This window comes from Ovis canadensis, chromosome 24 (genome assembly GCF_042477335.2).
Source record: "Ovis canadensis isolate MfBH-ARS-UI-01 breed Bighorn chromosome 24, ARS-UI_OviCan_v2, whole genome shotgun sequence".
In the NCBI taxonomy this organism is placed as follows: Eukaryota; Metazoa; Chordata; class Mammalia; order Artiodactyla; family Bovidae; genus Ovis; species Ovis canadensis.
In genome coordinates, this window is record NC_091268.1 from 17,033,025 (window position 1) to 17,057,896 (window position 24,872).

General features: G+C 53.0%; 2 protein-coding genes across 6 annotated transcripts; both read right to left on the bottom strand.

Annotated features, from left to right (window-relative positions):
• Positions 1-16: 16 nt before the first annotated feature.
• Positions 17-13,584, bottom strand: ECI1 (enoyl-CoA delta isomerase 1). Of its 2 annotated transcripts, XM_069569766.1 has the most exons (7): positions 13,211-13,584; positions 12,973-13,095; positions 10,636-10,763; positions 2,969-3,115; positions 2,209-2,330; positions 1,946-2,124; positions 17-525 (listed from the first exon to the last, which is right to left on the bottom strand). In XM_069569766.1, the coding sequence occupies exons 1-7, from the start codon at positions 13,260-13,262 to the stop codon at positions 359-361; spliced, it is 918 nt and encodes a 305-aa protein (XP_069425867.1). In that variant the 5' UTR covers positions 13,263-13,584; the 3' UTR covers positions 17-358. The 2 variants fall into 2 exon arrangements, with proteins under 2 accessions (XP_069425867.1, XP_069425866.1); XM_069569765.1 differs by lacking the exon at positions 2,209-2,330.
• Positions 13,585-14,086: 502 nt separating this feature from the next.
• Positions 14,087-23,939, bottom strand: RNPS1 (RNA binding protein with serine rich domain 1). Of its 4 annotated transcripts, none has more exons than XM_069569767.1 (8): positions 23,151-23,273; positions 20,162-20,349; positions 19,765-19,920; positions 18,966-19,157; positions 18,676-18,778; positions 18,237-18,390; positions 15,502-15,643; positions 14,087-14,965 (listed from the first exon to the last, which is right to left on the bottom strand). In XM_069569767.1, exons 2-8 carry the CDS (start codon positions 20,230-20,232, stop codon positions 14,866-14,868), a joined length of 918 nt encoding a protein of 305 aa, XP_069425868.1. In that variant the 5' UTR covers positions 20,233-20,349; positions 23,151-23,273; the 3' UTR covers positions 14,087-14,865. The 4 variants fall into 4 exon arrangements, with proteins under 4 accessions (XP_069425868.1, XP_069425870.1, XP_069425871.1 ...); XM_069569769.1 differs by having other exon boundaries at positions 22,758-23,210; XM_069569770.1 differs by having other exon boundaries at positions 22,322-23,210.
• Positions 23,940-24,872: the final 933 nt, after the last annotated feature.

Below are 24,872 nucleotides of genomic sequence, written 5' to 3' on the forward strand. Positions count from 1 at the left end.
CGTCCCACCAGCCAGGAACGGGACACTCGAGGGCTTTATTCTGCTCTGGGAAAAAACAGCACGCACGCTCAATGGTGACGTCGCCAAGGTCCAGGAGGGGCCCGCCTGCCAGTTTATTATCCCCAGTCAAGACACTGCTTGCCAGCTGTGCCCCTGCCTACCCGCCAGGCACAAAGGGCACCTGGGAGTGGCAGCAGGTCTTGGGACTATGGCTGTGAGGATCAGGGCCTTCTAGGGAGATGGGCCAAACAAAGAGCTGGAAGTAATTTTAAATGGGCAAAGACTGGACTTAAGTCCTCTAGAGCCACAGTGCCCAGAAGGGTGGGTTCAGCCAAAACCCCGGCAGGCAGCCCTGCCCTCAGCCTTTCCTCTGTCGGAGCTTCTCCAAGTACACCTGCAGCGACTTCTGGATGGAGTCTCTGCAGATGAAGCTGACAAAGTTCTGGATGTCGGCGTCGCGCTGCCTCAGCAGGCGGTCTGCGGTGGCCTTTCGCATCATGGTCTTGGTCAGCTGGCGTGCGTGATCTGAAGAAGATGGGGCCCCCCTGTGAGGACCTGGGCTCTGCGCCGGGACAGCAGTATTGCTGAGCTGCCCCAGACGGTTCCAGCCGAAACGCCAGCAGAAAACTCAAGGGAGCAAAGGGAAGAAAAGGAAAACCACCCGTCCCCTGCTGTCCGCCGACTGCTTTTAAAAACGTACGGGATGATACTGTGAAAACTGCCTTGTCAGCCCGTTATTTTCCCTCAGCTTTAGCTTCAGGAATATCTTCTATGTTGCTAACTATTCTTTACCATGTCATTAACGGCTGGCTATGTGGTATTGAGGCATCAGCAAACCTGGCCCCCCAAAGCTCAAGAGCTAAGAACGGTGGTTGCATTTTTATGTATGGTGGGAAAAACATTTTAAAGGTTAGTATTTTGTGACATGTAAAAATCATCTGAAATTCAGAACTCAGTGGCGTGGTGTTCCAGCAACGCTAGATACACTTCCTAGTTCACACACCCACAGGCCTCACTCCAGTGCTGTGGTTATGGCAGTGACCGTGTGACCAGCAAAGCCGGGCAGCTCCCTGGCCCTTTACAGACAGGTGACCCCTGGTTTCTACTGTCACTGACATAAGCATTCTTATCGCCGGATGTGGAACCTAAGAGCCGTTTCCAGTTGTCTGTGTAGTGGGTTGAATAGTGGACCCTGGAAAGGCATGTGTAAGTAGCCTGATTAGGAAAAAGGTTTCTGCAGAGGTAACTGAGATGAGATCATCTTGGATTTAGGGCGGGCCCTAAATCCAGAGAGGGCTTCCCTGGTGGCTCAGTTGGTAAAGAATCCGCCCACAATGCAGGACCCTAGGAGACCTAGGAAGATCCCCTGGAGAAGAAAATGGCAACCCACTCCAGTATTCTTGACTGGGAAATTCCATGGACAGAGGAGCTGTGTGGGCTACGGTCTGTGGAGTTGCAGAGAGTCGGGCACGACTTTGCAACTAAACCACCATAACCACTGCCTGAATCCAGGGACGGGTGTCCTGAGAAGGAACGGGAGGTCTGAGATAGAGAAACATGTAGAGACGGTGTGTGAAGACACAGACAGAGGCTGGAGCGATGCAGCCTCAGCCCAGGAGTCTCTGGAGCCCCTGAAAATGAAAGAGGCAGGAAGGTGCCGCCCCAGGGCCTCTGCAGGGAGCAAGGCCCTGCTCACACCCTGATTTTAGACTCTGGCCTCCAGACTGTGTGAGAATGCATTTCTCTTGTTTTAAGCACCTAAGCGCCCTCACCCCTCAGTTCCCCGTCTTGTCACTTGTTATACCAGCCTCAGGACACAAAGTCAGTCTGCTACTGTGAGCGGCTCATCTGTGTATGGCTTGAGAACTCCTGGGCTTACGAGGAGCCTCAGGCTGAGAGAGGAGGGGGCTCTGCCAGCCCACGGGCACCCCCACCCGCACCTCACCTGGGACGGCCAGCCACCGGGCCATCTCTGAGAGTGCCGTGCTCAGCACTTGGTCCTCCGGCACCACCTGGTCCACCAGGCCGACCTGGAGGGCCTCTGACGGCGGGAAGAGTGACCCCAGCTGCAGGGCCTGCTCCGAAGCGCGGTGCCCAATGGTGTTCACGTATGTGTCTTTGAGCCTGGAAACAGACACCCGACTTGGAGTGGGGGCTTGGGGTTCCTGGCCAGGGGGTGGGGGTGGTGGGCCTGGCCCCTGGCCTTACCAGAAGGGGGTGGTGATGCCCAGCAGGGTCTCGTTCAACCCTATGTGGTACTTGGGGTTGTCAGCCAGGACCCGGCAGTCACAGGCCAGGGCGATGATACAGCCCCCCGCGGGGCAGGCTCCCTGCAGGGAGAGCCAGACCTCTGAGCCGCCCCTGCACGCTCCCAGCGGTGGTGAGCTCCTGGGTGCCTCCAGTCCCCTTCCCTCCCCCTCCCCGTGCTGCACCAACCCCGTCCAGGGGTGTGCACAGCAGGACTTGCTCACCCATCAGCCCGCACACCCCTCTTCCCTCAGGCTCACGTTGGGGCTGCGAGCGGCTTCTCCTCTCTGCTTTTGTCCCGTCCCTCAGATGCCAAATGCACTTCGGGCCTGGGCTGTCACCTCAATCCTGCCCCAGATGGCCCGGGGCCACCACTGTCCTCATCTCTCGCACCCACTGTCCATGAGGAGGTGGCTGGCTGCCCAGCCCCTCCTCTCCAGCCGGCTCAGGGCCCCGGCCTCCGCCCCACCCTTGCCTTAGGTTAGGCCAAAGCGATGCTCCCCAGAGGTAACCATGGGCCCTGGCTCCTGTCCCCACACTCACCACCACCACGTGACCCCCTCTTCTCACTTGGTCTGTAACGGCAAGCTGACAACCTCTGCAGGCCTCCCTGACTGCCCCCTTCCTCCCTGAGGGCTTTCTAAGGGAGGGCCACGCCCACCCACACCAAGGGCTGGCCCACAATCAGCAACCCAGGTGGCCCCCCAGGAGGAACACGCACGTTGATGGCAGCAACCAGCACCAGGCTGGACAGGTACGTCCGCAGCCACAGCTCCTGCACGGCCTTCCAGTACTCGGTGTAGTGAGCTGGGTTCCTCCCGCATATCTCCGACAGGTCCAGGCCAGCGGAGAAGACCCTGGGGCAGGCCTGGGGGGGGCGGGGGCGCCATTAGAGTCTGTCCCAGGGGCCCAGGGGGTGTACAGGCACTCGAGGGCCACAGAAGCTGAGGTCACGCTCAGCAGCAGGATGCCGCCCCCAGATGCCCTGAGCTGGGGGCTCCGGGGACTCAGCTGGGACCCCCTTGCCTGCCATATTCTTCCCCTTCCAGCTTCAAACAGGACGGGCAGGCAGCAGGGCCAGGTGCTCCCCAGGGACATAAAATGCAGGCTCTGTGTACCCATGCGCACAGCCCAGGCAAAGGAGTCAGAGGTCGGGGAGGCTCCTGACATCAGAGAGGACAAGCGTTCTGGCTAACCCCAAAGGGCCAGCAAACCACAGACCCACCAGAGAAGGAGGGAGCAGTGAGCGGTCAAGAAGATACCCTCCCCTCCGCCACGGGCCATAACTCATGAGACTGAAGGCTGGGGTGGGGGTGCAGACCAAGACAGAGGGGACCAGTGCTCCCAGTGTGGACACCAGGTTCAGGGCACTCGGTGAAGAATGTAGGCCGGGGCAGGAGGGGACCCCCGGCTGTCACACAGGGACCCCGCGCCTGGGTTTCCCGCAAGCCCTCGCTGGAGCATGTCTGGCGCCCGAGGCTGCTGTGAGGTTGCTGATCGCTAAGCAGAGCTGGCTACGGTCGCCACGGGCCGCTGCAAACGACAGGCCCCCCCCGCCCCCCAGTGTCCATGAGGAGGGGCGGCCTCACTCGACACCCCTACATCCTCATACAAACTGGCTGCAGCCAAAAGCAGGGCAGCTGTAAACGTGCCCCGAGCCTCTCATATACACGGTGCCCGTGTGTGCCCGGCACCTGCAGGCTGGCCTTGTTTGCGTGGACCGCGTGCCACTCTTGCCTCTAAAAAGCACCCCTGGGGATGGGAAGCTGGGCCGTCACCTGCCAGAATCTTGGGGGGTGGTGGTGAGCCGCCCTGCTCCGAGGATGTGGCAGGACAGCTGTCTAGCTTTCCAGCCTTCCTCCTTAACCTCTTCCCACCCCTGGCCCCTGGCTCCTCCTCCCCGCTGCCCCCCAAATTCAACACACGTTCTCAGCACCGAAGTGGACGGGCCGACAGTGCGGCCCATGGTCCTGGCACTGGAGAGAAGCAAAGGCAAAGAATTCTATTCTGGATGCGAGCGAAGCAACTGCATCGATGCCAGCCGGGGCGACTTCTGCCAGACAGAAGGCATGGGGGCTGGCCTGTTTCTGTGACTTCCGACCTCAGTGATTCTTCTGCAGCGGGTCGAGGTCAGGAGCGAGCAAGCAAGGGAACCTGCTGTCTGTTCTCGCTCCCTCCCCCGACCCCACTGTAGCAGGGGCTCTAATAAAGCCTTGCCTGAATTTCTTGTCGAGCCTCTAGTCAATTTCTATTGGATGAGCAAGGCCAAGAACCCTGGTTGGTATCAGATTTATGGCCCCCAGTGTGTGGCTCATCCCTTTCTGCGGAGGGGATCTGGGCACCTCTGGGGCCCCTGAATGCAGCTTCCCAGTGGGCAGCAAGTGGCCACCTGAACCCTGCCTTCCTGACCCTGGGGGCTCAGGTCCCTCATAGGCAACACTGTCCCCGCCTCCTCGTCCTTCCCCCTCTCCTGCTGTTTCTCTGCTTCTCTTCTCTGTCCTCTGCTTTCGAGAGTGCATGCCGGGCAGCCACAGCCTCACTCCTCTCGGCTGGCGAGACCTCTGGCCGCCCACGGTGCACCTTGACCTGCGGCCAGCAGAGGCCGGAGAGGCTAGCCTCACCCGTGCAGACCCTGACCTAGCGGGCCATCCCTGCCCAGAGAGTCGCGAGAGTGACAGGCTCAGTCCTCACGTCGGGCAGCGGCTGGAAGGCCCCGCTCTCTTTCAGTCTTCTGTCCCTCCCGTTTCACCTCTCCTTTGGTCCTCATACCCGCACTCCCACCCTTTTTTAATCTGGAAAACTTGCCCGTGTCTATAAGCTTTTGTCATTGCTATCTTCACCTTAGGTCGTTTAGTCTGTCCAGCTGCCCTGCTGATGTGGGCACGGTGGAGGACTTAAGCCTTGAAATACAAAAGCAGCCCTTGTATTGTATTATCTCAAACACTGCTTGAGACTCCAACCTTGGGTTACTTGGTGGGATTTTAAAGAACAGAAAGAAAGGAGCTTTCGTTTCTCCCTCCTCTGTCTCTGCAATGGAACTGCTCTGACTGCATGCTCAGGAACCACCTGATTCATCTGTAGTCCCTCAGAATGAAGGGAAAATGCCGGGGGCGGGGGGGCGGGTGGTGGTGGTGCGGGGAAGGCATTTTAAATTCAAGTGGGAAAACTATGAGGCCTCTGGTTCTGTCTTTATGTAAAAATTAACTTGTAAATGGGCTGTCTTCAATTAGCTTAAAGGCAATTGAGCCCTTACACATTCTCAGAAACATAGAAGAGGCTCATCAGAATACATTTTGGGCTCCTGTGATCTGGGAAAATAGTCAATATTTAATTAATATCTGGTATTAGTGCTGGCTTAAGCTTGTGGGTTTAATTAACACAGACCTGTACTTTAGAGTCACTCACATTAAGTATAACACTTTCATTGTACCTAGGGTTACTGATGGAGAAGGCAATGGCACCCCACTCCAGTACTCTTGCCTCGAAAATCCCATGGACAGAGGAGCCTGGTAGGCTGTGATCCATGGGGTCGTGAAGAGTCGGACACGACTGAGTGACTTCCCTTTCACTTTTCACTTTCATGCATTGGAGAAGGAAATGGCAACCCAATCCAGTGTTCTTGCCTGGAGAACCCCAGGGATGGGGGAGGCTGGTGGGCTGCCGTCTATGGGGTCACACAGAGTCGGACACGACTGAAGTGACTTAGCAGTAGCACCAGCACCAGGGTTACTGAAAGGAAGTGCATACTGTTCCTGTTATAAAATTTGTCACCAGGGAAACAACCCGACATGATTAATTTTTTAAGTGAATGTAAGTGGGGTTCGAGCTTTTTGGTAAACTCTAGAGGAATAGTTTCGTGTTGAAAGCGTCCATCTAAAGCAGTCCCTCCCAATGTTGGTAACTTAAAAACTAAAACTAAGTCAAATGAAGGGAATTCATTGGGTTCAAGGACCATTTCAAATAAGATGAGACAATGAGAACACTGCTGGCTAAGCATGTGGAAGCTGACCTACTTTTTACTTTCGTCTTCTTGTGAAAGAGAAAAGAAGCCGTTTGGTGCTACCTTGAGGTGGCCCCTGCCAACCTACAGAATGCCAGTGCAGAAGGCCCTTCATGGCAGCTTAAGGAAAGCTGGGCGTGTGTTTTCAGAAGGGTGTATGAGGAGCAGAGATACATTTTGTTTGTTAAAGGAAAAAGAGTGATTCTGTCCTAAAGCTGGTTATTTCTCAACGGAAAAAGTAAGGGACAAAGTATGGCTGATGAAAGCTGCAAAAGGTCTCCGGAAGAGAAACATGGAGAACAGAGTTTTTCTGTGGTCAGGCCTTTCCAAGGTTGAAATCAGTTTAACTGGGTAAATGGTTTTATTCAGGGCAAGCTGATGCAAGACGCGATTTGCTTTCTGTCTCTCAGAAGAGAACAAAGTTTTCCTGGAATGCCGCGTTTGACATCAGATTGTGTGTTTCTGTGCCTTTAAGTGATCTGTAATGACCTTTGAAATCTTTTTGTTTTCCACCTTAGATCAAGAAATAACTGTTTCACAGTCACCTCGATTCTATCAACCTACGATTCTATCTATCTATTCTATCTATAACATTGTGAGATTTTGGGTGGACTTTCCAAATATCAAATTGAAATTACAGTTCTTTTGACGTCCAGGTTAACTTTGAAACTGACGTCCACAAAGAGAGATCCAAAGCTAACTGGGTTCACTGGGTGTGTTAAATTCCGTGGGAAACATTGTCCAAACTCACTGTTGCTGGTCTCAGATGGGACCATCGGGCTCTCCCCAGTTTTATCGCGACCACCATAACAGATGGGGAGGGGGCTTGGGGTGCTTCCGCTGTCCAGTCTCTCCCCCTTACTCTACATCCAAACACCCTGCGGGAACACTCCCAGCTTGAGGCCCTCAGGTCCTGGCCCTGTGACATTTCCCACTGCGTCCAGCTCTAGTTCCTCCAGGATCTCCTTCCCTCCAGGCCCTGGCAGCCCAGACACTGTGACTACCTACTGGGCTGGCCACGTCCAAGCAGCCCACTTCCTAGGCTTTCAGTTCAGTTCAGTTCAGTCGCTCAGTCGTATACGAGTCTTTGCGACCCCATGAATCACAGCACGCCAGGCCTCCCTCTCCATCACCAACTCCCAGAGTTCACTCAAACTCATGTCCATTGAGTCAGTGATGCCATCCAGCCATCTCATCCTCTGTCATCCCCTTCTCCTCCTGCCCCCAATCCCTCCCAGCATCACAGTCTTTTCCAATGAGTCAACTCTTCTCATGAGGTGGCCAAAGTACTGGAGTTTCAGCTTTAGCATCAGTCCTTCCAATGAACACCTAAGACTGATCTCCTTTAGAATGGACTGGTTGCACCTCCTTGCAGTCCAAGGGACTCTCAAGAGTCTTCTCCAACACCACAGTTCAAAAGCATCAATTCTTCAGCGCTCAGCCTTCTTCACAGTCCAACTCTCACATCCATACATGACCATTGGAAAAACCATAGCCTTGACTAGACAGACCTTTGTTGGCAAAGTAATGTCTCTGCTTTTGAATATGCTGTCTAGGTTGGTCATAACTTTCCTTCCAAGGAGTAAGCGTCTTTTATGGCTGCAGTCACCATCTGCAGTGATCTTGGAGCCCAAAAAAATAAAGTCTGACACTGTTTCCACTGTTTCCCCATCTATTTCCCATGAAGTGATGGGACCAGATGCCATGATCTTCGTTTTCTGAATGTTGAGCTTTAAGCCAACTTTTTCATTCTCCTCTTTCACTTTCATCAAGAGGCTTTTTAGTTCCTCTTCACTTTCTGCCATAAAGGTGGTGTCATCTGCATATCTGAGGCTATTGATATTTCTCCTGGCAATCTTGATTCCAGCTTGTGCTTCCTCCAGCCCAGCGTTTCTCATGATGTACTCTGCATAGAGGTTAAATAAGCAGGGTGACAATATACAGCCTTGATGTACTCCTTTTCCTATTTGGCACCAGTCTGTTGTTCCATGTCCAGTTCTAACTGTTGCTTCCTGACCTGCATACAGGTTTCTCAAGAGGCAGGTCAGGTGGTCTGGTATTCCCATCTCTTTCAGAATTTTCCACAGTTTATTGTGATCCACACAGTCAAAGGCTTTGGCATAGTCAATAAAGCAGAAATAGATGTTTTTCTGGAACTCTCTTGCTTTTTCCATGATCCAGCGGATGTTGACAATTTGATCTCTGGTTCCTCTGCCTTTTCACATGCACAATCTCAAGCAGGTCACCCCGACATCAGGGACACTGTTACATACATCATAAGGCATGAACGTCAGAGACAGCAGATCCCCCTCCGGAGAGACCTGGCAGCACGCTGGCACTGGCTGGGAGGGCCCCTCTGGGGAACCCCTCGTGTGAGGGACCGATGACCAGAGACGGCTGGCTAGGAATCGACAGGAGAGCAGAGGACACTCAAAACCCCAGAAGGTGAGAAGGCATTTGGAGGACCCTCGAACCCCTTCTGACCAAAGCCTCCTGGTGAAATGCCTCTGGGACCCGGGACTTCATTTGTAGGAGCACTCTCGGCCGAAGGGTTTTCAACATGGGAGGATCCTCTTCTAAGCCAGAAGAAACACCTCTGGACTGTATCCTTAAAAACTGGAAATCTAAAAAAACAGATGGGCTGAAAAGGGAAAACTTAAACTGTACTCCAACACTGCCTGGCCTTTAGGTAAGTTGGGGGGATGGAGAAAAACTGTGAGGGAAGAATTATAAAGATATGCACACACTCAAAATATGCCCTCCTTCTTTTACATGCCCATGCAGCTGTCGTGCTTTTTAAGAAAGAGGACTTGGGGCTGAGATTTACATCTCACAGAAGCAAAACCCTAAATGAGGCTAGATTACCTGGCCAAGATGGTACCTGATAGGGGTTGACTCAGTTCAGTCGCTCAGTCGTGTCTGACTCTTTGCAACCTCATGAACTGCAGCATGCCAGCCTTCCCCATCACCAACTCCCAGAGTTTACCCAGATTCACGTGCATCGAGTCAGTGATGCCATCCAGCCATCTCATCCTCTGTCATCCCCTTCTCCTATCCTCAATCCCTCCCAGCGTCAGGGTCTTTTCCAATGAGTCAACTCTTCACATGAGGTGGCCAAAGTATTGGAGTTTCAGCTTCAGCATCAATCCTTCCAATGAATAATCAGGACTGATTTCCTTTAGTACTGACTGGTTTGATCTCCTTGCAGTCCAAGGGACTCTCAAGAGTCTTCTCCAACACCACAGTTCAAAAGCAGCAATTCTTCGGCGCTCAGCTTTCTTTATGGTCCAACTCTCACATCCATACACAACTACTGGAAAAACCATAGCTTTGACCAGACGGACTTTTGTTGGCAAAGTGATGTCTCTGCTTTTTCATATGCTGTCTAGGTTGGTCATAGCTTCCAAGGAGCAAGTGTCTTTTAATTTCACAGCTGCAGTCACCATCTGCAGTGATTTTGGAGCCCCCCAAAATAAAGTCTCTCACTGTTTTCATTTTTCCCCCATCTATTTGCCATGAGTGATGGGACTGGATACCATGATCTTAGTTTTCTGAATGTTGAGCAGAAAAGGAGTGGTTTGTGCAACTGTCAATACTTTTTGTCACATATGAAGTTAACACCTCCTTCCAGGTAGAAACCCAAGCCAAGAAAATCTGTCAACAAGCCATTTGACTTCCACAGGTAATTGCCTACTAATCCTTGCCATTCAGTGTGGGCAAGGAAATGAAAACTGGCTCTCTAGCTTGTTCTCTTGGATGTCGCAGGCATAAAAAGTCTTCTGCCAGGAGGTTTTCATTTTCTCATAGCCTTTGTCAGGCATATGGTTTATGCCGCGTTTTCTCTGGTGCGCTGCTGTCTGCCTACTGATGTAAACCTGCGACTAAGACTGTCGGGTCCAAGGAGGATCCAGAAGGAAAAAGCCCGCCCTCTGAGACCTCGGCTCTAGGACCTGCCTGCAGAGGGATGGGGAGCAGTGCTCTTGGAACAAGCACAGTCTTGGGGGCCAGCCTGGGCGCCAGGAAGCTGCTGAAAACCAAGTCTGCACAGGGTCCAGACTTTGTGAAGTCGCGTGGTTTCAAGGTCACCCCTGCCCAAAGGAACCCACTCTCACCTATATCCAGGCCCGGGTATGGAGCACCAAGGCCTGCCCCGGGGCCTGGCCCCACAACCGCGTGGGCCTGGGAGGCGGCCAGGGACAGAGGCAAGAGTCGCCTGTGGGTGGACCAGCTGCCCACATCCTGGCTCCTTCAAGTCACACCCAGGGCTATGACCCCTGGAAGGCCTGCGATCACACCTGTGCTTGGGCCGCCTGGGTTTTCTCCAGCCTGTGATGTGTGTGGAGGCCTTTCTGAGCTTGGGGCCTTATGGGGAGCTGAGGAGCACTCACGGAAGTTAGGATGACACCGCGGAAGGTCTTGTCATTCTCCACCTTCTCCAGGCTGATGACCAGCTCCGTCAGCAGCTCCAGGCTGAGGGAGTTTACGGGGGGATTCCTGAACTTCATGACGGCTACCCCTAATTTGAAAACAAAGAGGACAAAGCTCGTGCCAGCACAAGAAGGGTGCCCCCAGTCACCTATGGGAAAGCCATGGGAAGACATACAGCTGTTGGGTTTTTTAAATTGAGGTGAGATTCACGTATCTTATAATAAAGGGAACCCTGTACACATCGGCAGTTACCATTCCTTCCGTCCCAGCCCCTATGCCTGTGTACTAAGTCACTTCAGGCATGTCCAGCTCTTTGAGACCCTACGGACCAAAGCCCTCCAGGCTCCTCTGTCCATAGGATTCTTCAGGCAAGAATACTGGAATGGGTTGCCATGCCCTCCTCCAGGGATCTTTCTGACCCAGGGATCACTAATCACTGATCTCCTTCTTGTTCCTAAGGATTTGCCAACTGTGGACATTTTATGGAAGCCGAATCATAGAAAATATGTGACCTTTTGTGTCTGCCTGCTCTCACTGAATGTTTTCAAGGTTCATCCACGAAGTAGCAGGTGTCAGTGGTTCATTCCGTCTCAAGGTCAAATAACTTTCCATGGTCTGTGTACAGCATGTTCTGCTTATCCATTCACTGGCCAGTGGATACTTGAGTTAGTTCCACCTTTTGGCTATTGAGAGTAATGCTGCTGGGAGCACTCACATACACATTTTTGTTGATCTTTTTTGGGGGGTTAAAATGCATTTTACTTTTAGACAACCTACATGACATGTTTTTTTCCCTCACAAACAATGCCTCCGCTCCAAATAAATCAATGTTGAAAACAAATGAAGAGCTCACGATGCTATCAGTCCAATTTTCTCCCAGATACCAAGCCTGACATCCTCATGGGAGCAGACGGCCTTATTGTAAGTGAGCAACTCTAAGAACTAGACGTGTGAGAAGGAACTCCAGTTGGGGGTTCTGGTTCATACTTGTTTAAGGATCAAGAGTAAGAATATCAGGGGCCGGATGTTCTTTAAACTCTCCGTTTATACATTCATTCTGCCAGCAACAGGAAAAGCGGGAGTGAAAGGCCTGCCCCTGTGGACAGTGCGGCTACTGGCCTGGGTGAGGCCGTCTGTTCCCACTGCCTGGCCCAAGGGCAGACCCTAGGGGCTTCAGAAATGTCATCCTACACAGAAGAATCAATCAGAACTTTCAGAAGTGAGCTCCCCAAACGTGGTGCGGAGCTGTTTCTGAAGCTGACTCTGGATCTTTGTTGTTTAGTGAGACAATATCTAAGAGTTTGGGGGAAAGGTAGAGACCAAAGGTGAACAAATGGACTTGGACATCACCAGGTAAATAATCACATCCCTGGCATGGGGTGGGTACAAAATAAATGTTTCTTGAATGTTGAACAGAATCCAAAATCAGCTTTTTAAAAAAATATTATTTTTATTGGGGGGATAATTGCTTTACAATATTGTGTTGGTTTCTGCCATACATCAACATGATAGCACTTTGGCACTTAAATGAAAACATTTTATAATGCACTTTTACTCCATTAATTCCTCCAAGTCTCAACATGCCTGAAGGCCACCTGGGTCTGGCAATGAGGACAGAACCATGCTTGGCTTTGACCTCAAACTCAACCTCCTACCAGGATAAGCCGGCAATGTTTAGGAGGCTCGGAGGTGGGAGGCCACAAGACAGCTTGTCTTAAAATGTGAATCTGTCTGTCTCTGCCCCCAAGCCCGCTCAGGACCTAGCTCTGAAGGGCTCTCTGGTGGAGAAAGCACAGCTTTCTCTTTCAAAAGTGCTCTTTCTACCTCTTTTTTTACCCACCTTGGAGACTTTTAAGAGGTGTTCTGATGGGGGTGGGTAGGAGTGATTTTACTTGTGGCTCCTGGCTGTAATTAAAAAATATCTGCTGGGTTCTGTGCCACCTGGGAGTATTAACAAAAAGTTAAAAATGTTATTCCATGATGCTTCCAATTATTTTCACTTCCCAAGTTAATAGCTTATATAAGGAGCACATACCCCAAACTTTAAAAACAGAAACATGTTTATCTTCATAATGAACTGGCGCGGGGGCTGGTGGTGGTCGTGGCGAAACAACTCGACTGGAGATGACCCTTAGCTTTGAACTCAACAGAAACTTACTTCAAAATCAGGCTTTATCTCGGGATCTTTAGAAATTCGAGCGCTTTCCCGGGTCCGGATTCTAGGTCTGGGTCCGGAGCCGGGGGCCCCGCGGAGCCGGGCCCCACCGCGGGGATGCCGGGCGCTCGGGGTCGCTTACCTGAGGCCGCGTCCGGCTCCACCAGCACTCTCTGGCTTCCGAAGAGTCGCGCGCCGTCCCCGCCGCCGCCGCCGCCGGCCGCCGGCTCCGAGCGCCCAAGGGTCGTGTCTCGGAGCAGCGACCCTGCGGAGGTCGGCGAGAGATCGGTTATCCCGGGCCCCCGGGACCCCCGGGACCCCCGCGACCCCCGGGACCCCCGCGACCCCGGGACCCCCGCGCCCCCGCGCCGGTCACGCACACGGACGGAGCAGGGCGCGCGCGGAGAAGCGCACTCCCGACGCCAGCGCCATCTTGGCCGAGAATGGGCAGGAGGCGGCGCGGGGGAGCGATCTTGCCGTCTGCCCCGCCCCCGGGGCCCGGGCCGCTCTTCCAGGGCGGAGCCTCGGGCTCCGCGGAGCAGGACGTCTGGGTAGATGCGACTGCACGTAAGTCACGGAGCCAGAGGTTTGCGCTCAGCGGTGGCCAGGGGCTGCGGGGACCTGGCTCCGGCCACCCCGCAGAGCGTGGGCACTAGAGCGCCACTTCCTGCTGGCGACCAGATTTGCAGCTGCTAGCTTAGCCGGGGGCAGAACAGCCTGGTGACAGAGAACTGACCTTTCACCTTCTCAAGAGGCAGCTCATTTCACCCGGGCTCCTCCTGGGGGTGGAGGAGGCGGCAGCTTCCCTTTGCCCTCAACCCTGCTGAGGACACACTGTGCTGGCATGCAGTTTGAAAACGCTGGACACAGTCAGGGCCAAGGCATTATGTCTTCAGCGTTCTTCCTTCTGGAACAAACCCGTTTTTGAGGTGGGGAAGTTTTTCCATGGCCATCTAACACAGCAGTGAATGAAATCCACCTTTTTGGTCGGGCAGAATTCAAGGCTCCTGGAACACACAGTTGATAACTCCCCTGGTGGTCCAGTGGTCAAGACTGTGCTCCCAAGGCAGGAGGCAGGATCCTGGCCAGGGAACTAAGATATACACTTTCAAAGTTTTCCTGGTTAAAGTGTTTTGCAGCTATGACTTTGGAAATGAAACCAAACATTTATTTTAGGCAATTGTGTTTAATTCCCTCACAACTGACGCGGCCTTTGGGGGCAAGGGGCAGGAAGGAGGCAGTGAACCCGGGAGACATTGCACTCTAATCCTAGGTTTATTCAACACAGTTCTTTTAATCTACACAACGAAGTACAAACACAACATCATCTAAAATGCTACAAAGTTACAAAACTCAAAACAAAATTTATAGTACTGACTGTACAATAAAAGCTGAAAAAGCAATGTACACGTTGCCAAGGTAACCAGCAAGACCACCAAGAATACCAACACAGTGGAGTTGGGGTGAGGGTGGGGTTCTGTGATGACCTGGCAGAGCTGGCTCTCAACAATTTCAGAAAGAGGGGGTCTCTGTGTGTGTCCCTGCACACGGCTACGTGTGTAAAGAACCGTTCTGGGCAGATGATGGGGGTGGGGGTGGTATTTGACCCTAGAGGTTAGAAGAGGACTCAGGCTGGGCCAGGCTAACAGGAATAGCAGTTGCCTAAAAGCACGCGTTTCCTGTGGGGCCCTGAGACCGGCCCCAGGTCATCTGTGGAATGGGAAAATGGGCTCCCAGGCTGGGGCGATCCCCCCACCTGGAGTCCCCTGCTCACCCCTGCTGGCTCTGCCACTAAACTGACTCTCAGGAACTAGAAACGTGGAATTGCTCTAGCTAGAAAACTGGAGAGCATCTTTACAAGCACGACCCCAGACCCACAACACTCCTGCCGCTAGAACCCTGCCGCTGGGGAGACGTCTGATCGCTGCCTCCACCTTGAAGCCTGCCCCGAGGGAGGGATTTCTTCCCTGTGACCCCTCTGGAAACCAACAAGAGCAGTGGGAGGGAGTCGCAGGGGCGGAGCTCCGGGCCCCGCCTATCGGGAGGAGTTGGAGCTGGAGCGGCTGCGGTGGCGGCGGCGGCCAGGCGAGCGGGAGCGACGGCGCGCGGGCGAGCGACGGCGTGGGGAGCGTGACCTGCGGGGAGAGGAGACACAGTGTCAGACGGGGAAACCCGGAAACCCACGCCCAAGACCACAGGGTTGCGGCCGCCTTCACACAGAGCGGCATGGCTCTAACTTGCCAGTCACACCGCTAGATCCCTCTGGGTGGCGCCGACAGAAGCCCTGGGGAAGCCGGAACCATTCCGGAGACTAAGGGTTCTGTCTCCGCGGGCCGTGCGGTGCAGCTGGCCAGCGTTAGCAGAGGGACGGCTCAACCCCGGCCTCTGCCAAGGCTGTTCCCTACTCCTCTGACCCTTCGGGTCTTCTCAGGGAGGGCAGGGAGGGGCCGCACCTCTGTGGGTCCCTCAGTCGGGCAGCTCTGCCCTTCCCGGGCTGGAAAGAACTCGAGACCTCCAAGGCCACCAGTACCCATGCTGCTTCCCCACCCCCATCAGGGGGCAGGCAGGGCTGGACAAGGCCCTGAAGTCACTGCCCCCTCACTTTGTTTTGTCAATAAATACAGGGAAACTGGTCCTAATCAGCCCCCTATGAAACTCCAGAGTGACCCACCTTCTCCTTATCCGCGGGGGTGACCTGCGCCACATAGGAGGCGGCGGCAGCATCCTCCTGGGAGGACTGAATCTCCGGGGCGGTGGCCGGGGCCAGGGAGCTAGCACAGCGGTGGCAGTGATCTCCTGGCCATCAATTTGTCCTATTGAAAAAAGGGTAGAGTCACAAAATCCCTATCTAACAAGCACCTACCCTGGTGGGCAAGACAGAAAGGAGTCTGAGGGAACAAGGACAACGCACTCTGGTCATAGAGAAAAAGCAGCTCATGATCGCTCTCACTGGAGGTCTCATCAGGAGACCCACGGGGGCAGGACCCCACCCAGGACTCCATCTCGGTGCACTGGATAGCCTTCTGGGGAAGCCCACTCAGGTTGGCACCTAAAGAACAGGCCAGAGCCTGCTTAGCGAGGGGAGGGCTGTGCTCCCACCCTGAGCTGGAAGCGGGTGCTGCCCCTGGACGTCGTCCTTGCAAGCAACGGGAAGGGGGCAGGAGAGAGGAGCGGGGAGACCAGTTGGGCTTCAGCAGGACAGAGATGGGGTGAAATTATAAGAACTCAGGGATGACGGAGGGACAATCCTGGGAGCCCGCTAATGGGTCAGGTAAAGGATGATTGGCACCAGGTGTCCGGATGAGCTGTGATTTGGGGGTGGAGGCGGGGGGAAGGGTTGCATCAGACAAAGAAGGAACTAATTCGGGGTAAGAAACAAAGGACAGGATATTCAGGAGACTTCAAGTCTGTCTAAAGAAAGCATGCAAACGTGCCTCAGGGAGGGGAGTCTGTGCACAGCCAGTACTAAAGCCACGCAGGTGAATGAAACTGCAGAACTGCGAGGGGAGGCAGCTCAGAATGGGGCACGAGGAGCCTGCAGGGTCTCAGGGAGAGAAAGTAAGGAAACTGAGGCAGAAACCCAACAATCCCAGGGCACCAAGCACAGCCAGTGTGTTCCCAAGGGTGGGTGGCAGGCTCTTCTACCTTCTCAGTTTTTGCTTTCAAGAGAACTTCTGAGGTACTGACTCACGTCAGTACAAATCCAAGATGTGCACCTATGTTCAGAACATACTTGAAAGGCTTAAGTAGATACAGCCTAAGGTGGCCCTGGCCCATGAAAGTGAAAGTGAAGTAGCTCAGTCGCGTAGGACTCTTTGCGACCCCATGGACGGTATCCTACCAGGCTCCGCCATCCATGGGATTTTCTAGGCAAGAATACTGGAGTGGGCTGCCATTTCCTTCTCCAGGGGATCTTTCCAAACCAGGGATCGAACCCGGGTCTCCTGCTTTGCAGAGAGACGCTTTACCATCTGAGCCACCAGGGAGGCCCAGGCCAAAAGCTATTCCTGGTTAAGGTACTGCATGGGCACTGACTATGTAACAACAAAGAAAAAAAAGGGGAAAAAAGGAGAAAGGTCATCCTCTACCTGCTGCTGCTAAATCCAGTCATGTCTGACTCTGTGCGACCCCACAGACGGCAGCCCACCAGGCTCCCCCACCCCTGGGATTCCCCAGGCAAGAACACTAGAGTGGGTTGCCATTTCCTTCTCCAATGCATGAAAGTGAAAAGTGAAAGTGAAGTTGCTCAGTCGTGACCCCATGGATTGCAGCCCACCAGCCTCCTCTGTCCATGGGATTTTCCAGGCAAGAGTACTGGAGTAGGATGCCATTGTCTTCTCTCATCCTCTAGCTACCTGCCAGTAAAAACCAAGCCCTTCCATTTCTTTCTGGAGACTGATCGGTTCCATTCCGCACAATACAAAGAGACAGAGAAAAAGTCCTACCAGAATCTTAAGACAAGGTGGAATATTTATCATCACACACATCCTGAATGTGTCTAAGCCTCCTAAATTTTTAGCAAGTGCTCAGACTCCATCAAACACAAGACTGACAATCTCTAAAACAAAGGCGTGACTCAATAAGAGTTGATGCCTGCACAGTGACAGATCCCAGTTTATGCTGAACTCCTAAAAACACTCCAGGGGGATTTAAGGAGATTGAAAGACTTAGAAGTACCAAGGAAAATTTTGTACTATACAAACTCTACCAGGGTTCAAGGGCAATTATCTTTCAAACATGTAAAAGGGCCTCCAAGGATGCCAAGGTTCTCAGGGGTTCAGACTCTTCCCCCCACTCGGCCTGGCAGCCCATGTGGGGCTCGGGCACTCCTGGCTCAGCTCAGCTGCCTGGAGGACAGAAGCAGCAAGGGTCCAGCGAAACCTATACTCCTTAAAATGCTGCCTATTCGAGATGCAAAACGACTGGCAAATGTTTAGTCCTTCAAAGGGTGTCAAAGCCAATACAAAGTGGCTGTAAACGTCATCAACAGTTAGGATGCATTTTAGGAAGAGGTAAAATCTGTGGATTTAGAAAGTTATCTTAAAAATGCTAAGTTTTAGCAAAACAGAAAGTAACTCAGGATTAAAGAAAACATTCCCATATAAAAATGTTTCATTATAGTCAAATACTTTGTGAAGAAAAAAAAAATCGTTCATTTGATCCTTAAGTTTTAACAGATTGAAATATTCTTAAAATGCTAATATATTCATATTTGATGAATACTTTTTCAAGAATAATGCTCTGTAAAACACGGTTTTGGTAAAGACACACCCACTGAGTAAGAACTGGAATCTTGACAGAGCTCCAAGGAAATTCTCACATGCAGCCAGACTGGAAATCGGTTCTCATCACACCAGGTATGGTGGGCAGCTGGTCTGGGACAGGTCAGAGCAAGGCTGGACTTACCTCCGTCCATGTGCTTCAGCGCCTTCTCAGCCTCGTCTGGATTCTCAAACTCCACATAGGCGTAGCCTTTAGACAAATGGGGGTGCATCCTTTCTACAGGCATGTCAATCATTTTAATTTTCCCATAGGTAGAGAATATCTCCATGATGTGATCCTAGGGAGGAAGAAGGGTCACTTAGGCTCACCCTCCCTTCACTTGTGTAGAAGTCAGAGAACTCGCCACACAATGACCACACCCTCAGCACCCTAAGCACACACACAAAATATATTCTGTTAAAAGGAAGTAACCAGTGCTCTACTTGGTCACATGCCACCAACTCAGCCCCCAGAAATGCTGCATTCTACGTTTACCTTCTGGCAGAGGCGGGCTTCTCATTTTCCATTTTAAACATCTGCAAGAATCACCCCAATGTCCACTGGACAGAAGCAGATTCCTCACCTTGGTCACATTCCTGGTGAGCCGCCCAATGTGTACTTTGGTGGGTTTAGGGGAAGGGCTCCGCCTTTTCCTTTCCTTTTCATCTCTTTTGGGTGGTTTGGACCTAATTGAAAAATACAAAATCCTATTAAGACAGTGAAACTCCTTTTTTGGTCTACTTTGGTAATAACTAATGGTAATCTTATAGCCCCAGTCTGTAAATTTAGATCCCAGATAACTCATGAGTCTTAGAGGTAATCCCCTGAACTGACCAGTCCCCCGTGGAGAAGAGGGGCTGGAAGGGGGCTCACTTGGAGCGGGAACGCCGCCTGTTGTCGTGTCTGCGCCGAGAAGGGCTCGGGGAGCCGGAGGAGCTGCTGGAGCTGGAGCTGCGCGACGTGCTGGAACTTCCCGAGCGGCTCGAAGCCGAAGACGAGCTGGAGCCGCTGCTGGAGCCCGTGCTGGTGCTGGAGCCTGAGCTGGAGGTAGAGCTGGACCGGGACCTGAGGGCCGAGACGGAGGGGTCACCAGTAGAAGCAGTGCTGCCTCACTGCAGACAAGTCAAGGGGAACCACTGGGCTCGTATTCTCAAGCCTCAAGGCTTTCCCCAGCACCCATGGACACCCTCCAGCCCCATCCTAACAAAGCCCTTGCAGGGACAGAAACAGCATATGTACCATGCAGTGACAGGACTGCTTCCTACCTACACAGAAGCCTTGCCTACTGGGAGGAAAAGGAGCAGTCTGGGAAATCAGAGCCCCCGGCTCAGCTTGGAAGGCAGCTACTGACTGACACAGGCTGGTTTTCAACAAAAGGAAAAAGAAAGAGCCAGGCTAGGATGATCCAACCACAACTCCAAATCAAAAGCACGCGAGAAAAAAGCATAACTCAAGATGTTGCATTCCTAATGCCTCCAAAAAAGAAAACAACCAAACATACCAACACCGTCCTCTGTATGATCAGAGAAAAGCCCAAACCAGTCTGCCATAAATTAGTAATCTGAGTGCTTTATCAATAAAAAGAAAGAACACTCTGCAGGCTCTTTGGGAAAGAAGAGGGCCATGGCCTTGGAAGTAAGGCCCTGGCAAGGCCCTGACCTGCCAGCCCCACCTGGTGCTGCTGCTCCCGCTGGAAGCACTGCGCCTCTTCCGAGTCTTATCCCTGCCACGATCCTTCTCGCTCGACTCCTTGGTGGCCCCTTTATCTTTAGAGCGGTCCTTGGACTTCTCATCAGAGCGGTCTTTGCGTTTGGTGGGAGAAGGCGCCCTGGACAGTGAGGGAGAGTGTGAGATGACATGCCCCTTGGGCTGAACCCTGAAACCACAGCACAACCCAAAAGGGGATGCAAAGGGCTACAGAAACCCCAGGCCACCACAGAGCAAAAGGGTCTGTGGCTTAGGACACTTTCACTGTAAAATTCAAGATATTTCCAATGTCCCCCTTTCTGAGGGTCCCTAACAACGAGCACCCCGAAAGTAGCACTAGAAAAATCTGACAGAAGGATTACCTAGTGCTGGACTTTTTATTATTTTCTTTGACTCCTAGCAAGCTCTTCTTTTTCACTCCTGATAAATCCATTCTCCCCTTCTGAGGTGTTCAAAGCAGCAATGGCGGCCTCACTTATCTGAACTCTCACGTCTAACTTGAGTCTGAGAAACGATCCCTAATCGATTGCAATTTACGCCAAAGTGCAGCCTAATAACAAGATAAAAGGATTCACAGAGTAAATTGGCAAGGCAACAAATCTACTTTGCAGTCAAAAGCTGAGCATAGGAGCAGGCAACAAGGAACACAGTCAGCAGTGTGCATCTACCAAGCCAGGAACACTTGGGCCGGGTCCATTTCCTCAGGGGATCCTGCCCCCACAGGAGACACGTGAAGAACTGTCGGCTCAGCTTGTCTTTTTCTTAAGCAATGGTGTGGGTGGTGGGGTCCTGTTCTTTGACAGGTAGTACAATGCCCGTTTCTCACCAGTTTTGCGGTAAGCCCTCTACAGTCCTTTAGAGACACTACAGGAGCACATTGGCAGGCAGAGCAAACCCTAAGTGACAGGATTCGACCTCGCTTCACTGCTGGAATCTTTGCAGGATACATTGGATAGATATTATGACTGGAAGCAAAAACCATTTCAAGTGACTGGTACCAGTATCAAAACATTTAATAACCAAACAAATGAAACGTCCCCCATGAACATTTAAAAAGTAGTAAAGTGAGACAAAACATAACAGAAATGTAACCTGTAGAATCTAGGTGGTGGTTCTGTGACTATTTGGTGCACTAAATTTTTTCAGCTTTTCTGTATGCTCCCATTTTTGGAAATGGATGCATTCACATGTAAGGGTTTAGCTAAGTTCCAGAGCTGCAGCATGTACTCAGTAAAAGGTCATCAGTAAACACTACTCAAGAACAAACTATTAATTCATTATGTGCTCTGTTTCCTGGGGCTGTTGCCTTTAAGTATTTCCAGTGAGGTTTTGCGCAATTTGCTTGAGTTGTAGAAGCAAAGATCTCGGGGTGTTAGCCTCAACTACTCCTATCTCACCTTCCTGTAAGTAACCTGGACACAGCTCACCAATCGGAATCCTGTTTCCATGTGCGCAGTGCTGCCAAAATGCTGGATAAATTTCTGACTCAAGAAAGAGTGCCCAGCTGTGGACAAACAAATAAGAGTGCACTGTTCTTTTCCAGGGCTATAAAGTCTTTTTAGACATTATGTCTTAAAATGAGAGGGCATACACACAAAAATAAGTCAAAATTAAAAAAGAAAAAAGGCACCACAGACACTCAGTAAGGTGCCTGTAACACTAAGCAACATTGTAGCGGGCTTGCTTGGACAAATAGTGAGTATAATTCAGTGCTTAGGAGTCTGAAGTTCCCCTGCTTGGGGTCTGATTCAAAGCTTTGTTGTGTCTTTGTATCAATCCCTTAATCATTCCGAGCCTCAATTTCTCATCAGCATTAAGGAGAGACAGACAGTTCCTACACTTCATAGCTGTCAAGAATATAAACAAAAGTAACCGATAAAAGAGTCTTGGGGACCTAGTTAAGGCTCAACAGATGTTAGCTAATATTAGGAGAAAGGCTTTGGAGGCTTTTCTGAGGCAAACTCTTGGCTCTTAAGTCACACAGCCTCTGAATGATCAGCAGGGGTCCCTGGACTGCCCCCATTACGATCACCAAGAGTAGCACTGTCCAATAGAAAGAGAGCCAGCTACAAGAGTACTCTAAAATTTTCTTGGAGCAACGTTCCAAAAAAGCATTAGTTAACAGATGAAGTTAACTTTGAGTAACGTATTTATCTGACACACTACACCCCACACATAATCTTTTCACCAATCAGCATACAAAATCATTAATAAAATATCCATGCTTCCCCATGCTAAGCGTGTTAAACACATCAATTTGAACTAGGTACATTTCAAGTACTCAGTAGCCACGTGTGGCCAGAGGCTACCTTATTACACAGCTGACCTAAAATACATATTCCAGGGCCCCACCCCAGTCCTAAAGATCTGCTCTTTGTAGTTTGTGAAAACAAGCACCAGCGTTTATTCTTAAAACTCAATTAAGACCAGAGTAAAGGAAGGCTTTTCTGGGTGTGGCCAGAGGGCTAGAAAGCAAAGGTTGATTATGTTTACACAAGTGCAGGTAACAGGACCGTGGTTACCTCCCCCATCCTCTGGAAAGGTGCGCGTCCAACAGCCAAAAATAGGAGAGAACAATTAGTCATATCTCGCGTACATGGCGTTTCAGCTCACATCTTCGGAGCACCTTCTCCATTTACAAGTACATTTCAGGCACAATTCATGAGAGATTGGAAAAGGCCACGCCTCTGCTCCGTCGATTTAACCTTTCCGTATCCTCTCTTTTGGGGTTACCGTCAAACTGGGCTCCAAGACATTAGGGGCCGTATCCCCAAGGGCTAGCACCGGGAACGACACACAGGAACCCCGCAGACGTTCGTGGAGTCGATGTTTGAAATTAATGGCTTCAAAGGGAGGGTCAGTCGGTCACCCAGGGGCTCCCAAAACGCATCTCGTACCCACCGGCCCCGGCCCCGGCCCCGCACGCGACCTCAGCACCCCGCGTCCGCGTTCACTCACAACTCCCCAGTCCAGGAGCCGGGCCGCGGGCGCTTCCAGGGCAGGGCCCGGCGTTGCGGGCCTGGGTTTCCAGCCCGGTGAGAGGGCCCGGACGGCGGAGGCCGAGTTCCCGGCCGCTCTGAATCCCGCGGGCCTCACTGGTCCCGCTGCAGAGCCGAGGAAACGAGGGCGCCCTTCCGCCCGCCGCGGCCCCGACCACTTCCGGGCCGCAGCTTCGGCGCCTCCCACTCAGCCCGCCCCGGGCCACATTCTTTCTTCTCAAACCCGGAGCGACGCCACAGGCCCCACCGTCACCACCACGTGGCCAAGGAGCAGGCCGGCTCCACGATGCGCCCCGCCGAACATGGCGGGCGGGTCCCAAAGCTCGGATGGGGTCGGATTCCCGGTACTTACATCTTCCCGCCGCCGCGACCTCCTCCCGCTCTTCTCAGCCTCAGAGGGCGGCGCGGCTCTGGCGTCAGGATTAGGGAGCGGGAAGGAGCGGTCGTCCGGCGCGCAGCGATGACGTCGAGCCCCTCGGCCAATGGGCGCGAGCGAGAGTGTTAAAGCGCCAAGGCCTGTTTAGGAAGAGACGCGTCGGGGCGCTTACTCTGGAGGGTCGACCGGGGCTCCCCCGGGCGGGCTGCACGCCTCGTGGGGCCATCAAGCTGGCAGCTCTCTGGGGCTGCGAGGGCTACTTCGTGAGAGCAGTTTGCTGGCTGGCGCGGAGAGGGTTAAGGCGGCCGCGGGCCCGCCCCTCTCCGTGCACGTGCGCACCGGGCGGGCTGCGGGCCTGGTGGCGTCCCAGGTCGCTGGGCTCCCGACCCGGCTGCTACGTGGAGGGTCCCGGGCGGCCCGGCGGCGGGGTTGGAGAAAGGGTGCACAGGTGCTGCACGCTCTGGCGGCTTGCCGTGGGCACCCGTAGGGCGGAGGTGGCTTCGCGAGCAGGGCAGTTGCGGGGATGGGTTCGTGCAGTTACCGCTCATGGCGTGAGGGGTGATCCTGCAGGCGCAGATTCTGTGCCGGCGGAATTGTACCAGGAGGACAAGGCAGCGGGTAGTGCAGCCAGAACGAGCGGGCTGCAGAAGGCAGGGTGGAAGACAGTGTGCAGAAGGGAACGCGCCTCCGAGGCGCTGACCCTGCCGCTGAGGCCTGCAGTAGAAGGGCATGTCCGGCAGAAGGAACAAATGGTGCGAAGGCTCCTTGGAAGAAACCGGGGCTAGGAAGGTGGAGTCTAGCGTTTGGAGGAACAGAGAACCTGTGCAACATACGGCGCCAAGGCTTCATCCTGCACTGTCAGAGCCTTCTGGCAAAGGCAGGAAGCTGAGAGTTAGAGGCCCAGGACCAGGCAGGAGGCTGTCGGAGTAAAACCCGGCGCTGAGGGGGCCAGGGCTTGCGGATGTGTTTACCGCTGTGTCCCTCCCCTCTCCGAGCAGCGCCTGGCAGGCAGTCAACGTTTCGTGACTGTTAGGGGGAGCGGAGAAGGCAATGGCACCCCACTCCAGTACTCTTGCCTGGAAAATCCCATGGACGGAGGAGCCTGGTGGGCTGCAGTCCATGGGGTCGCTAAGAGTCAGACACGACTGAGCGACTTCACTTTCACTTTTCGCTTTCATGCATTGGAGAAGGAAATGGCAACCCACTCCAGTGTTCTTGCCTGGAGAATCCCAGGGACGGGGGAGCCTGGTGGGCTGCCGTCTATGGGGCTGCACAGAATCGAACATGACTGAAGCGACTTAGCAGCAGCAGCAGTGGGGGGAGAGAAGGTGCGCTCCCGCTTGATGGGCATGTGAACAGGTAGGTCCCACAAGGAAGAGAAAGGAACAGATTCAAGGCCCTCGTGGGGGAAGGAACCAGTGTAGCTTGGAGATGGATCAAATATCAGGGGAAAAGACAAGACAGACCAACATGGGGCTTGGTGGCTCCGGATGGATGGATGGATCTGTGATTGAAGTCGAGTCACTGCTTTTTTCTCCATGTAGCTTTCCCAGCCAGTGGATGGTGGCCCCTTCCCTTAATCCAGTTCCTCTGGCCCTGTCCGAGGTGTCAAGTGTGCCCCTAAAACTAGCCTGGGCTGAGGGGCATCTGAGGAGTTGGGGATGGAAGACAGTTCCGGGGGTGGGGGGGTGGGCAGCC